Source organism: Toxotes jaculatrix, chromosome 8 (assembly GCF_017976425.1).
Source record: "Toxotes jaculatrix isolate fToxJac2 chromosome 8, fToxJac2.pri, whole genome shotgun sequence".
Lineage (NCBI taxonomy): Eukaryota > Metazoa > Chordata > Actinopteri > Toxotidae > Toxotes > Toxotes jaculatrix.
In genome coordinates this window covers 9610609-9625781 of record NC_054401.1, presented here as the reverse complement: position 1 = coordinate 9625781, position 15173 = coordinate 9610609, and the positions used below count along the sequence as shown (strand labels likewise).

At 42.1% G+C, this 15173-nt stretch overlaps 2 protein-coding genes across 2 annotated transcripts; both read right to left on the bottom strand.

Annotated features, from left to right (window-relative positions):
- Window positions 1-7390: 7390 nt before the first annotated feature.
- LOC121185837 (zinc finger protein 3 homolog) lies at window positions 7391-8662 on the bottom strand. Its single transcript, XM_041044298.1, has 2 exons — window positions 8443-8662; window positions 7391-8331 (listed from the first exon to the last, which is right to left on the bottom strand). Exons 1-2 carry the CDS (start codon window positions 8612-8614, stop codon window positions 7658-7660), a joined length of 846 nt encoding a protein of 281 aa, XP_040900232.1. The 5' UTR covers window positions 8615-8662; the 3' UTR covers window positions 7391-7657.
- A 1838-nt stretch (window positions 8663-10500) lies between these two features.
- tpi1b (triosephosphate isomerase 1b) lies at window positions 10501-14675 on the bottom strand. Its single transcript, XM_041044329.1, has 7 exons — window positions 14457-14675; window positions 12239-12362; window positions 12007-12091; window positions 11741-11873; window positions 11491-11576; window positions 11310-11397; window positions 10501-11223 (listed from the first exon to the last, which is right to left on the bottom strand). The coding sequence occupies exons 1-7, from the start codon at window positions 14563-14565 to the stop codon at window positions 11105-11107; spliced, it is 744 nt and encodes a 247-aa protein (XP_040900263.1). The 5' UTR covers window positions 14566-14675; the 3' UTR covers window positions 10501-11104.
- Window positions 14676-15173: the final 498 nt, after the last annotated feature.

Below are 15173 nucleotides of genomic sequence, written 5' to 3'. Positions count from 1 at the left end.
CCTTTCTTTCTCTCTGTCAGACTCTCCCTCCCTCTCTTGGTGAGTGTAGCTAATAGGAGACACATGGGATGAGTGTGAGATATGGGAGTTGAGTTGCTCCAGTGAACACCAGCCACCCTGTAGTGCGAGCATTCCTGACTGCACTGTAAAAATGAAAAGAAAAGAAAAAAATATATATATGTAGACAGAGAGAGAAATGAGAAGAAGAGGGAAAGGAGGAGCTGTGAGAGTGTGATTTACGAACACTGCTGAAGGCTCAGGGCTGCATGTGTTCTCACCGTGTCCGGCTGGAGGAATCTCCTTCAAACGGATACGGATCAGTGAATACGGCCTTCATGTTGAGAGACAGAATCGCTGCTGGCTCGCAGATTTGGGGACGTGTAGATCTGGTTAAACAAACTTTCTTACTGCCTTAAATTTTTTGTTGTAATGATGCACTGTGTTTGTTTTTATCGTCTTACAAGATTCCCCTTAATTCAAGTCTGAAGTCTCTTTTCATTTATGCAATAAAACCCCTCTTACTGCTGTGACATTGATTGATAGCCTTATCTGTAAGATCCATCATAGACAGGATGGTGATATTGGATGTGAAATATATAGCGTACAGGGTATGCTTGTGAATTGCTATGTAGGTTGGATGTCATTAAAAGTCACCTTGGTTAAGTATGTCAACATAATGTAAAGTATCTTTCAGCAGGACAAATCTGATTTCCCCCTCTGGTGACATTACATCTGGGTGATATTCTTAGCAATTCATCAGTCCTTTCTCAGGGTGGATAAGGACGTTGTGAAAGGTGTGGACAAAAGATGAAAGACTTTGTTATGAACACAGCATTTTATATAGCCCTGGAACTAGTACAATAACCCTACAGCTTTTTTTTCCCCCACAATTTTGGATAATTTGGATGCCAAATGAAGGTTATTATTAGCAACCGTTGTTTTAAAATCTAGGACAAATATTTGCAAATAATTTTTATTCTTTTATTTTGACCTACTTTCTAGTACCAGATTTGAATGGTTTAGTGCATCAGATTAATGCGCAGTGTCAGGTAACATTTAAATCACAGAGTGTTTAAGTACATCTCCGTGGTTTATGAAATTAACTGCACTGTCATTAACAACAGGCCCCAATCTGACAGCAGTAAGACTCAAAATACTACAAAGAACAATTTGCTAGCACTCTTGGTCCCACATGTGAATTCAATTTGAGTAGATTAAACAAACAAGGCCACAGACCAATATCCTTCTTTTGTCATATGATGATTGAAGTCACACTCTCATCTCATCACGGCCAGTTTTTATCTACATTGTAAAGGTTTCAATTAAGAGTCATGCAAGTCTAATAAACCCTAACATCTTAACATCTTCCCTAAATGAAACATTTTCCTTTGCTTCAACACTACATGCATACTGTGTACCCAGTTATTGTTATGTGCCTTTGTGTCCTTGACACAAGAGCACATAAGGCAATTTCTAACTTTCCCCTGGAAAGTATTAATAGGTACAGTCACGCAAAAAGTTAAAATGTGCAATGCACAAACTTCCAAATGGTACCACTGACTATGTCAAGTCAGCTGTCACATATCTTATGTTTGAGTTTGAACACAGTGCAGTGACTAATTTGGTTTAGTCCCTGTCCCATGGCTCCCTCCAGCAAAATGTCTTTATTTCTTCACTTTTCAGTCAAGCTCTGTTTTGCCTGTGACAGACAGCTTTAACACACTTTTCTGTGTCCTGGAGCTGATGCATCTGCTCCACGGCCATCTTTCTCGTCCCGCCGGAGCTGTCATACTTCATGAATTTTGCCCTGTGACCACCACTAACTCTTTACTGCACCTGCCCAGTGTCCCTGTGGCTGCTGCTCTGCTTGTCTTGAGGTCCATTTCTGTCCTACTGACACACTAGCTGCTACACTCCTATTAGGACTTTAGACCTTTGTCTCCAGTTCTACTGTTGCAACTCGCTCCTCTGTTTCATATAATTAGATACAGAATGCTTTTCCAATGCCACTCATGGTCCTGAAGTAGAATATCTTCATAGTGATGCAGAGGACCTCCATGAAGGGATACTTACTCTGGTCAATGAAACCTCTGCTTTAGCAAATCCTCCAACATCTCATACATCTGCAAGAGTGCCATCCAAGCCCAAAGCAGCAACAGACAAACTGCAAAGTGGCACAAGAGCTGGCTGAGAACAGAGTCTGTTGCCTTTTTCACCTCCCCTCACCCAGACAATCAATCTCTTCTGACCTTTTGCTCACTCCATTCCAGTCTGGAGAAGAGGATCCCAGAGGATCATCTTGAGGCACTGCTGAGCATCTTTAAGTGGTTGTAGACAACATGTGGGTGACCGGAGCAAGAGCAAGACCGGAGCATTTTGCTTCTTTCCAATACATACCAGGATAGGTGCGTATTGTGATAGCTGCCCACAGTTTGCCAGCTTCCACATCATCCCAGCAACCAGGAGTATTGTGAAAGTCACTCCACAGGCATAAGAAAAGAAAAAAAGGCCCAGATAGATGGATGTAGAATATTCTTGCACAATTACAAACTTGTGAAATGTTAAATTGTACACAAATAGAAAAAGAATGGATGAAATCTTGAAGGCAAATCTACTATTCACTGGTGCCACCCTGTTTCTAGGAATCATTAAAATCAATAGGTTTGTGCCATACAGATATTCCTGAGTGCACAGAGGTTGAGGATACAAACACTCAAAATCAGAATGACAAGGTTGACTGGAGAAATAAGCGAGCTGGGTCTGAAAAGCGCCAGCTCTACTAGAAGCGGAGACAGTGGAGTGTTTGTGAGTCAAAGACAGAGAAAAGAGTGAAAAAACTCCATCGCTCCATCGCTTATTCATTGTGGTAAAGCTTCTGTTGGACTAAACACAATGTAGGGTTTAAAGATGGTGGAAAGAACAGGTTGTCATTAAAGATTTTGGTAGCTGAAATGTTCATGAAATTGGACACATACTGTGGTAGCTTGGTAAACCACTGGATTCAAGCTGAAGATGAAGCACACATAAAGAAGGGGAGAGAAGAAAAATGTATCCACAGTAAGTCTAACTGAGCACTATTTTATTCATATACTGTCAAGTGCACAGAGGTCAAGATTTGAAATTATTATTGTATTCCTCAGGCTTTTCATTAAAATGAAATTACAGAATAATTGTTGTTGTTACCAGTCTTAGGTGTGCTGGAACAATGATGATCAGATGGAGAAAAAATATTCTATATCTTTATTCTATCTTTGCTTTTTCTTTATTTATTTGCATTTGCAATGACAGGATATTTGTTTTTTGTTTTTTTGTTTTTTTGTTTCCACAAAAATTACAAATATTTGTTTCCACAGATACCTGAAACACTGTGTACCCATTTAATGGGAACAAAGAGTGAGGGAGCCCTTTGTCCACTGAGTTAATGGGAAGCATGTTGCTCTTTTGGAGATTTGGAAATTTTCTTAAACATTCAACCAAACAACAAAGGAGATACAGAGTCGGTTGTAAAATTACATTATATCATAATACAAACCTTCTTTGTAAAGTATATTCCAGTCAAGACCGATCTGGTCAGAGCAGCACTCCAGTACTTCAGTTTATACACATGATTTGGAGCTGAGCCCAAGCACATAATTCAGCTTTATTTTAATCCACATTTTCAATTTCAAAGAGACATTGTGTCATCAATTTAATTGTCTACTCTGCACACTTGTCATAAGTGGTTTACTGCACAGAGCACCTGCATGTACATGAGTGCTCTCAGCAAAATCTCTCTCCAATGAGTGAGTGTCGCCTGAAATAATAATCCAGTTCAACAAGATGTTCTACAGCATTACTGGACTCGAACGAAGCGTAGGTTCTAGATACTTACCACAGTCGGTATCAGGAACTCAAGTAAATGTCATTAGTATGACCTCAGATCATGCTCACTGAAGATTCGTATATACTCTTTATAATGATCCAACTCTACACACAGTCGACACTTACAGCTCCCCTGATTTACAAATCCCAGTCTCACCCCTGAATATTAGTAATAGCTTCATCATGACAGCAAATAGAAAGGGCAGCAGAAGCCCTGTCTAATTCCACCCTGAGGAGGGAGCAGGACTCTGTGTGTGTCCGTGTGTGTCTTTCAGCAGCAGCTTTGATTGATATTTTGTGCCAAATGCACCACGTGGCCAAAAGTGTGTAGACATCTGAACACATGATTGTTTAAGGACCAGGCTTCAGGTATTTGCTCCCATTAAGACACAAGAGCACAAGAGACCTGGCTCACCGTTGGTTTGTCTAGTTCATGTCAAAGGTGTTAGATGGAGTATAGACCAGGGCTTTGTCAAGTTCTTCTACACCAAACCTGGAAAACCACTGATGGACTTCGCTTTGTGCATGGGGCATGGGGGACATTTCCATGTTGACACAAGAAAAAGCTTTCCCAAATTGTTTCCATGAAGTTGGAAATGGACTATTTTCTAAAATATCATTATATACTATGTTAATAGTCACAGCAGATATTTTGACTTGTCAGGGTAGGAAAATCCCAGATGTTACTAATAGTCTAATATTTTAGAATCAGCAATAGTTCCACTCTATTTAAGTCTCCCAGTAAGTCATGACAGTGTGTCAGTGTGACAGTGAGCCATCATGCACAATACCAGGATCCTGAAATTGAGGCTGCTAAATGTAATTCAGCTATCATTAATTTTGTGCTTTTCCAACGAAGACATGTCAAAAATGTCTTCTAGCCCCAGGGGTGTCCGCATACTTTTGGCTATGCTGTGTGAACTACAGTCAAGAACCATAAATTTTAGAAGAAGAAAAAATGAGTTAACAGTCATGGACATATTTGCCAAACCTGCCTCAGAGTTTGGACGTTACTACACGGACACTCCGCCAGGACAAACACTGTGCTACCAACCCACTTTCCAGTAGCTACCAAATTCAAATAAATTCATACTAATTAATACTAGGTGTGTTTTTGGCTCCTTGCTCCTTCAACCACCTGTTTCACTCTGTGTCTCACTCAGAAGCCCTAAACTTCCTCTCACGATTAGGCACCTAGGCAGGTTATTCTGCTATTGTTCATGCTGGCTCACTGTCATGATTTCCTGGGACACGTGAAAAGAGCAGAGCCATTGTTAATATTATGAGTAACACCTGTGCTTTTCCTACTAAAACAAGTCAAAATGCCTGGTGTTGAAAAAAAAATGGAGAAAAAATGGTTTGTCAAATATAAATCATAAATAATGTGCGCTTAAAGCCCATTTGGGTATAATTTTATGTGGAAATTCACTGTGGTTCATGAGGTCCTTTAAGCCAGTTTCTTCATTTCTTTTAAATACCACTATGAGGTTTAAACTCTCTAAATGTCACTGACCCACCAGTGGATCGGTCATTACAAACTCAAGCTGTGAAGCTAAATATAGTTCAAACCCACAGGACTTTATTTAAAACTCTAGTGGTGATCCCAGAGTTTCCAAAGACACCAACTATGTCAAGATGAATGTTTACAGAAATTAATTTATAATACTGCATCAGGCAACCAGAATACAGTGGGTACGGAAAGTATTCAGACCCCCTAAAATCTTTGTTAAATTGCAGCCATTTACTAAAATCAAGTAAAATCAAGTTCATTTTTTCCTCATTAATGTACACACAGCACCCCATATTGACAGAGAAACACAGAATTGTTGACATTTTTGCAGATTTATTAAAAAAGAAAAACTGAAATATCGCACAGCCATAAGCACTCAGACCCTTTGCTGTGACCCTCATATATTTCACTCGGGTACTACACCACACTTCTACACTTCATTGGAGTCCAGCTGTGTTTGATTATACAGATTGGACTTGATTAGGAAGGCCACACACCTGTCTATATAAGACCTCACAGCTCACAGTGCATGTCAGAGCAAATGAGAATCATGAGGTCAAAGGAACTGCCTGAAGAGCTCAGAGACAGAATTGTGGCAAGGCACAGATCTGGCCAAAGACAAACCCAAAAAATTTTCTGCTGCACTTAAGGTTCCTAAGAGCACAGTGGCCTCCCTAATCCTTAAATGGAAGACGTTTGGGACGACCAGAACCCTTCCTAGAGCTGGCCGTCTGGCCAAACTCGGGGGGGAAGAGCCTTGGTGAGAGAGGTAAAGAAGAACCCAAAGATCACTGTGGCTGAGCTCCAGAGATGCAGTCGGGAGGTGGGAGAAAGTTCTAGAAAGTCAACCATCACTGCAGCCCTCCACCAGTCGGGGGTTTATGGCAGAGTGGCCCGACGGAAGCCTCTCCTCAGTGCAAGACATATGAAAGCCCGCATGGAGTTTGCTAAAAAACACCTGAAGGACGCCAAGATGGTGAGAAATAAGATTCTCTGGTCTGATGAGACCAAGATAGAACTTTTTGGCCTTAATTCTAAGCGGTATGCGTGGAGAAAACCAGGCACTGCTCATCACCTGTCCAATACAGTCCCAACAGTGAAGCATGGTGGTGGCAGCATCATGCTGTGGGGGTGTTTTTCAGCTGCAGGGACAGGACGACTGGTTGCAATCAAATGAAAGATGAATGTGGGTCTGAATGCTTATGGCCGTGTGATATTTCAGTTTTTCTTTTTTAATAAATCTGCAAAAATTTCAACAATTGTGTTTCTCTGTCAATATGGGGTGCTGTGTCTATAATGAAGAAAAAAATTAACTTAAATGATTTTAGCAAATGGCTGCAATATAACAAATTTAAGGGGGTCTGAATACTTTCTGTACCTGCTGTATTTCCATTTGATAAACATGGAACTCTGGATTTTTAAAAAGCTCATAAAGAAACTACATATGATACTGTCACACAATGTGACGGAGGATTATTTTTCCAAACAAAATATAACTCAAGGGTAAATAAAAAGGGGGAAAAAAGGGAGTTACCGCTATTCAGTTCTTTCCTCACTTGCAGTAAACAGAAAATGAACTCTCCTCAGGGAAAATACTGGGGAAAGAATACCCGTACCATTTAAATATTTAATTATTACTAAATCAATTTTTAAATTTTAAATGGTCTGTGGTTGTACCCCACATGTTCTGCTCTTATACTGCACAGATAAAAGAAACGTACTGAGGTGAACCTACCACCATCATGTTTTTTGAATGTTCTGATTGTAAGAATGCGACCAGCTGAGAATACTGCAGCTCCCAGAGGTGTACACCCTCAGTACATTACACACATGGGTCTGAGTGCTGCCACAAAAAAACTGTAGATTGATGAGAAATTATGAATGAAATGCTGTTACTGCCACCTAGTGGAGCACAGAGCAACATCCTTTTACTAATGTTCCTGCACCAGAAAGCAGAATACAGTTAACAATACCAGAATGTTTAGAAGTATTGAGACTTTATTCTGTAAGAATAAATTGACCATAATTAGTTTTAAAAAAAAACATTACGTGAGTTTTCTCTTACAGCTTATTTGCTCATAATTTAGTGCAGCTAGTGTGTTATGTACACAAGGCTTTGTTAGGTCCATGCACATTAACATAATTCACAACTAAACACAGAAAACAGACATTACATTCTTTGTTTGCACCTAGTGGGTGTTATACAATTAAGTCATAGATAACTAATATATAATAACATATCTAATCTATTGGACAAGTGTGGTTTCAATGTCTGTCTACAGAGTGTCATATGGGCATGTTTTCTCTCTTGTGAACACTTCTCATGTGTCTGCCAAGAGACTCCATCCATTTAAAGGATTTACCACAATAATTACACACAAAGTGTTTCCCCTCGGTGTGGATGGTCTGGTGTCTGTTCAGGGCGCTCGTTGTGATAAAAGTCTTCCTGCATATCTCACATCTGTATGGCCTCTCCCCTGTGTGTGTCCTGATATGAGCTGCGAGGTGGGAACAGTTACTGAAGCGCTTTTCGCAAACCGAGCAGCTGTAGGGTTTTTCTTTACCCTCCTCACCGGTGGTGGTGTTGTTGTTATTGTTATTGTGGTGGTGGTAGGGGTGGAAGGGTAATGTGGGGTCCTGCAGACCAGTTTTAAGACTGGAAGGAGATGAGATGAAGTCTTTGATGTCTGACTCAAGGCTTTCAAGTTGCTCTGCATCGTGACCCATCCAGAAATCCCTGTGGCTCTTCTGCTGCTCCTTCTTGACCTGTGAGGGCTCCGGATGCTCCTGTTCCATGCTGCTGCCCTCATCCTCCTCACAGTGCTGGGACTCAGGGGCCTCCACTGCAGGAACTGACTGATGGTGTTGATGCTGCTGAGGAGGAGGAGGAGGATGATGGTGGTGGTGGTGATGGGTGTGCTGCTGCAGCTGGGTTCCAAGACATCTATCTGCCCGGGTGTCTGAGGGACAAAAAAAAGACCAAGAACAAAATCACAATCATGCCATTTAAACTGAATATCAATGCAAAGGTGCATGAGGTTTGGTCGCAGAGAGATTCCACTCAAACCAACCTGACTTGAGGAGCTTCAGCTGCATCCTGAGACGACTGATTTCTAAATCTTTTGAACGAGCAATCTCCTCTTTGTACTCGGCTATTGTCTTTTCAACAGCTCCAAATATCTCCTCCGCTGCTGCTGTCAGTCTCTCGCTGAGAAAGGCTTTCAGTGACAGCATTCTGGACATTTTCAGAGGAAATTAATAGCTTCCAGTTGCACTCGGAGACGATATTCATGCGAGTCCGTGAACGTCACGCTTCGCTTGTAAACACGGACATGAGACCGAGCCACGCAAAGCGTTCAATGCGAGACACCATCGCCCCCTACCGGACCGGAGGGCAGACACTCCTTTTCCAGCAGTCTCCAGGCTGCAGAGGGAGGTGGACGAATTCAAGGGAACACCTTATAATTAGGACCACACTCAGTGCCCCCTTTATCAGGTACACTTGTACAGTCTAATGTGATCCAATACAACTGTTCTGTCAAGATGTTCATGTAAATGAGAAGGACAGAAAAATATGAACACCTCTCAGTTAACTGCAGTCCAGGTCAGCACCACCTTTAACTGTGACCTCAGTAACAAATGTACAATTGAATTTTCACATTTCCAAGATTAACTGAGCATCATGAGCTTCGCAGTGATAACTGTTATGGCAGAGCAACATACATACGTACATACAGTAAATAAATTTGTTTGTTTTATTATCTTTTTTTAAAAAAAATATGAATACAACAGCATCATTAGCAAAACTACACCACAAATAGCATTAACAGCAAAACAACACACAAAATAAATTTATTGGACTACAGGTAATTTTTTTTTTTTTTGTCCACCACATGTACATACAATGCTTGCAGAATTGTGTTCAGTCCTGTGGTTGTTTCAGCACAGTGAGACTATAAGGACACAGACAAAGTAAATACTTGGCTAAAAAGAGAGAGAGAGAGAGAGAGAGAGAGAGAGAGAGAGAGAGAGAGAGAGAGAGTGTTTGCTGAGGACAGACCTGTGGGTTGCAAAGGAGGTCCATAATGAAATCCTGACCTCAACCTGAACTGAACTAACCTGCTTCTCCAGGGACTGATTGACGCTTCAGAAACCCAAATGAGAAAGACTGTTTAGTGCTGTTAGTGCACTTAGCTCATGTAACCTAAAAATCAATACACTTACTGTGTGTGTACCCGTCTGTAACTTCAAGCCCATTCAAAATAACTGATGCCATCCTGCCTGTATCTGGTTTATTGTCTGTTACAGTGGCGGTTTTTGGCACGGGCGAGGAGGGGGGAGGGGGAGTTGCCTAGGGAGTAGTTCAATGTAGAACCGCCACTGAACAGGGTATTGCTGCTAAAGATTGTATGTACTAAACAACCTACCCTGTGTAAATAAAGGCTAAACAATCCAGCTCCAGACCACAAAGACAAACCCAAAGCATCCAAACAGAATAATTTGGACACCTCAAACATTTGCACTTCATGAGCTCTCATAGCCAATTCAAAATACTCTAATTGTTTATGCACTTAGTTCACAAAGACTGTGTGTATTAACCAATACAAATACACTCCTGGGGGCACCTAGGCTGGTGACTAAGATTAACTGCAGTTTTCCTGCCTTGCTTGCATGTAATTCCCCCACCCCAGTTTAATTTTTATATCTCTACGAGAAAAAACACTCTTGCCCTTGTGTCAACATTGACATGTAAGAGGGAACTTCAGAGTGTGTTTTATTTTACAGGCTATGAGACATTAACTGTCTGTATAGAGGTGTATAAGTGGCACTACATTTTCCGCCGATATGTGAATCTTTGGCTGCTTCGAGTCTGTTTTGGTTGAGCTCCGGGATAAAAATAGCAGTGAAATGCTTCTCTGCATGGCATTGTCTTAACAGGAGTTCACTCTTGTAATGAGACACTCTCTCTCTGCCATCCTGAGAATACCACTGGGATTAATGTGTGTATATGAACACACAGCAGTCTGAAGAGCAGGTTATGAAATTGACTCACATGTATATGTCAACAGAAATCCATAGGATAGATGTCACTGGGACAAAAAAAAAACAAGAGACAAAACACTGAAACTGTCTCTAAACCGTTTATTATAATGTTTCCTTACAGCTATCCCACCCTTGGACCAACGGCCATGACACAATATGATCAACACGTAATGAACACCTCCCTCTTGGTGAAATAGCCAATGAGAGAGCGGATCATGCACGTCTACAGGGAGGTAAAAGCCACAGAACATCATAATTACACAAAAAGAGACACCAATATTAAAAAGGCAAATAAATCCGATTGACAAGAGCTGTGACACCGTTTACACAAAGAAAAGTTGGTAAACTGTTCAAGTAAAGGAGTGGACTGCTCGTCCACCTCAAGGTTTAACTGTCAGTCTTTTACAGCTTGAGCACTTGGTGTGGAAGTTAGTATGCACACAGACTATTCTCAGTGGACTTAACTCTTTTCAGTGCAGTACAGTGCATGTGTCAACCTGTCCCTTTTCCTCGGGACAAACTATACCCAAAAAAGAAAAGGAAAAGGAGGGAATGACATCATAACACAAAATACTTTGAATAAACAGGGGAAGACGACTAAGTGCTGAGAGAGAGGGACGATGGAACTGGATCATCTGAATGGAGCAGGCCTCTGATCTGGACATGGTCACTTTGCAGCTGCCTGGGTTTTTATGCCTTGGCGTTGATGATATCGACAAACTCTGGCTTGAGGGAGGCTCCACCCACAAGGAAACCATCAACGTCCTTCTGGGAGGCAAGTTCTTTACAGGTAGCACCGGTCACAGAACCTGAGAGGGAGAGAATAAGCTCATGAGAAGAGATGGATGTGGGAAATGTGAATGTGCTCATTTTCCGTCTCGTCACGCTGACTTACCTCCATAGATGATCCTCACAGATTGGGCCACAGCCTCAGATACATTGGTCTTCAGCCACTCCCTCAGTTTCTCATGAACCTCCTGAGCCTGAGATGTCACAAAGGACAACAGTCACATTGTGATGGGTTCCAGTAAGAGACTGTAGTAATCAGTACATATTCAGTGGTTTCTAATATTTACCTGCTGTGGGGAGGCAGTCTTGCCGGTACCAATGGCCCACACAGGCTCATAAGCAAGCACGACCTTGCTCCAGTCCTTTACATTGTCTGTGAAAGAGACGTGTGATAAGACCTGAAATTGTGTTTCGCAAGTTTTCTGATTTCCAGCACACTCTAGCTTGCACAACCTTCCCCTGAAATGTGTGTTACAACATTTAGACTCTCTCCTGTGTATATAAACCTCTCCAGTGGGACTGTCAGGAGTCGTGTACCTGCGATGACCTTGGTCTGAGCAAAGACGACCTTCTCTGTGATGCCGCCCTCTCTCTCGTCCAGCTTCTCGCCAATGCAGGCAATCACACCAAGACCGTTTTCCAGAGCGTGGGCTGTCTTCTGGCCAATGAGCTAAAACAACATGAGATGCAATGATGTATTTTTTGTCATTTTTTTTTACATTTTTTAAAAACTCAGTGTTGTTACAGACAAATGATAAAGCTGGTGCAAACTGAATGTACAAGATAAAATCACCCAGAATTACCTCATCACTCTCGCCGAAGACGTGGCGCCTCTCAGAGTGTCCCAGGATCACCCAGTTCACACCACAGTCCTTGATCATCGCAGGGCTGAAAGACACATATACATTAAATACAAAATAATCAAATCTGCTCCATCTGAAAGCACAAGACTGTGTATCTGTGATCTGACAGATCCTGATCCTGGAGCTACTTCTGCAACCTTTGTCATTTTCCTCTGATGGACGAATAGCGTACCTGATCTCCCCAGTGAAGGCACCCTTGGGAACTTTGTAGCAGTTCTGAGCAGCCACACCGAACTTGGCATCCAGCTTGGACCTGGCAAAGTCCAGGTAGATTGATGGAGCACCGCACACCACCTCTATTAACACAGAAGTACAAAACAAAGCTTAGGTTAGGTTGGGTTAGATTTTTTAGTGTTTTATAGTGTACATTAACTGTACATACAAAAGAATTCAGAGAAACAGTAAACATTAGTAACATAATTATTCAGTCTTCATTTCAAAGGGTTGTATCACTTCACAGTAACGTAGCCTTTAGGACATGGAGAAAGCAACGAAAACCACAAACAGCACCAAGACCATGACACAATTTTCTTATACTGTATATTTCTTGCATTTTATTCTTCTTGCCCAAATGTGTGCCTAACAGCTATGGACCAGTCTGGATAATGTATATCTACTGAACAACAAGCCTGAACTGTTGCCAAATACCACTCTACATCTGCATTTTTTCCCACAGAACTACACCACCACAGGGATTTCTAGAAAAAAGTCCAGACTTTTCACTCTTGATGTTTATGGACAGACTCAGTAATTCAACTAAATGTAAGTTCAAAACACAAAGACTGCCATCGATGGTTGAATTGATTGACAGGTCTTACATGAACAACAATATACATCAATGTGCAACAATTCAATTTGAGTTATTACTGTTTTCAGAGGTTGTTAAAGGCTTCATCACATCGGTAATACTTTTTGGAGCATCACTAATATCAAAATAAAATCACCAGATTTGTACTTTCAACCAAATACATCAATATACCCGTTTACTGCTACTACTGCCCAACTGACAAATTATATTATGTTTGCCCTCATGTGCAAAAATGATTTTAATGAAGTCAATAGCAGTACAGTCTGCATGAGTCAAGCAGAGGACAGTAAAGTTAAGACACCGACATTCACAATGTAACTATATCTTTGGGGTTACAGGAGTCTATATTAAACGCCTCCCGTTATTATTGGTTGGGTAAAGGTCATTTCTCCACGGCCACACTCAGACCTCTCTACATTAAAGGTCTGAGTTCAGCCTCCAAAAGGTCGCCTACAGGGCTGCATTCTGGAGAAGTCAAGGAAAAGTCATAAGCCATAGTTCAAAAGGTCAAATAAAGGAGTTTAAATTTCTTCACTTCATGTGAAGAAAATTAGTCTGGGGAGGAAACAACTGAACTTTGACTTTAAAGCTCAGAAGAGAGGCCAGTGGGAGAAGCCTGCTTGGGTTTCAGTCAGGCACCGTACGGGGGTTGGACTCATTAATGGAGCAAGGTCCAAGGGTATGCTGAACAGAAAGGCAGTTAGTGCAGATCAGGCCAGTGACTGGCATACACAACAATACAGTTGCATAACACCAGTTTGCAGGAGGAGCACAACTGGCCTGATGACAGCGGAAACAGGCCTAGACACATTCAGCGTCTCCCTGTGTGTGTTCAGACTGATCATGCAATGAAAGAAAGTGGAACAGTAAGTTAAAACAGCAGCAGCAGCATCTTGTTGGCAGTTTGTCTCCAGACTGCAGGAAGCAGACAGCAACAGGGCAAATGTCTACTGCTGCATTCAGGCCGCGTTGGAAAAATGTAAGACCAGATTACCATAAATGGACAACTGTGTTTAATACCTCCGCGGTCGTGAGGGCAACTCCTCTAACAGACCGTCGCAACAAGTTAAAATAAAAATAACTCGCAAAGAAGCTCACAATAGTCTAATCTATCATCAGCATACAGGTCAAGGAAGAGCGGCCAGGCTCACTTGCATGCAACTGAATGCACCCTGCTCTCTTCCAGCAGAGGCAGGGCTGACTGTTGGACTACGTGCTGCTGCAAACGCACACCCACCACCGACATTACAGAAACTCCCATATGAGCGTCTCTCATCCGTATTCATACATTTCTGTCCGCCTGTGGTTGTGTGTTAGCTTCGTTAATATTGGGAAAAGAAAGAACTCACGCTGAATGTTATTTCATAGGGGTATAAAACGAAGGAGACGGAGGTACATGTTGCTAATGGTGTCATTGATTCACTGAATGGCCGAGCCGTGCTGACTCTGGATGGAAACCAGGTCGTCACATAAAAAGGAGGAAATGATACGTGGCTAAAGCAACTCAAAGTGAGACACTGTTAACCAGAAAACGAAGGGCTCAAAGAGAGATTTGGTGTAACGGTTGTCCGAATCCACGTACCGACATTGGGGTCCACCTTGGCTCCGTTCATGGTCTGGATGAGCTCCCCGAGGCTTTTCTTGTCGCCGTTCATCTTCCAGTTTCCACCAACGAAGAATTTCCTGCTCATGTTTGCGTAGTTTTTTTTTTTTTTTTGAGGAGGTGTTTGCTGAAAATTAAAAACGGTGCCGTCAAAACACCAAGGTCCACTTCGTCTGGGGCAAGACAGCGGACGTGAGAGAGCAGCAGGGGGTATTTATGAACATGGAAAATTTAACCCCTCCTCTCTCACGGCTCCATTGGTTTATGGCGGCACGCCCGCAAACGCATCTTCCTATTTGAGGAAGGGGAAGAGCAAAATGTCATGCTGCATTCAAGTGCACCTGTTACAGTGGGGGCCCAAGGCGAAAACGTACCATGGGTCTTCACTGGACCCAGAGAATTGGCCAAAAGTTGCACAAGTAGAAAACTAACAAAAACAAGTGATCGCAAAACATAAGATTTGTTTGCCAATCTGTTACGAATGCTCTTTACTGTGCCTGGGAGGGGCAGTGATGAGCAGTGACAGAGGTGGTGGCAGTGATGGCAGAGAGTGATGTTAAGCAAGACCCCGACAGAGGGAGGCTGCGGTGGGGCCTCAGTGGGCTCTGCAATTTATGAGAGCAAGAGAAGCTGTCTAGCTGGACAGCAAGTCCTGATGTCCACTACAAAGGACATTGAATAAAAAATGTGTTTTTA

Excerpts from the sequence above, each read along its gene's own strand:
- LOC121185837 (XM_041044298.1), bottom strand. The coding sequence starts at position 8,614 with ATGTCCAGAATGCTGTCACTGAAAGCCTTTCTCAGCGAGAGACTGACA. Across the intron at positions 8,332-8,442 it reads GCTGAAGCTCCTCAAGTCAG|ACACCCGGGCAGATAGATGT; the intron begins GTTGGTTTGAGT and ends TTTGTCCCTCAG.
- tpi1b (XM_041044329.1), bottom strand. The coding sequence starts at position 14,565 with ATGAGCAGGAAATTCTTCGTTGGTGGAAACTGGAAGATGAACGGCGAC. Across the intron at positions 12,363-14,456 it reads CAAGGTGGACCCCAATGTCG|AGGTGGTGTGCGGTGCTCCA; the intron begins GTACGTGGATTC and ends CTGTGTTAATAG. Across the intron at positions 12,092-12,238 it reads GCCTTCACTGGGGAGATCAG|CCCTGCGATGATCAAGGACT; the intron begins GTACGCTATTCG and ends TGTGTCTTTCAG.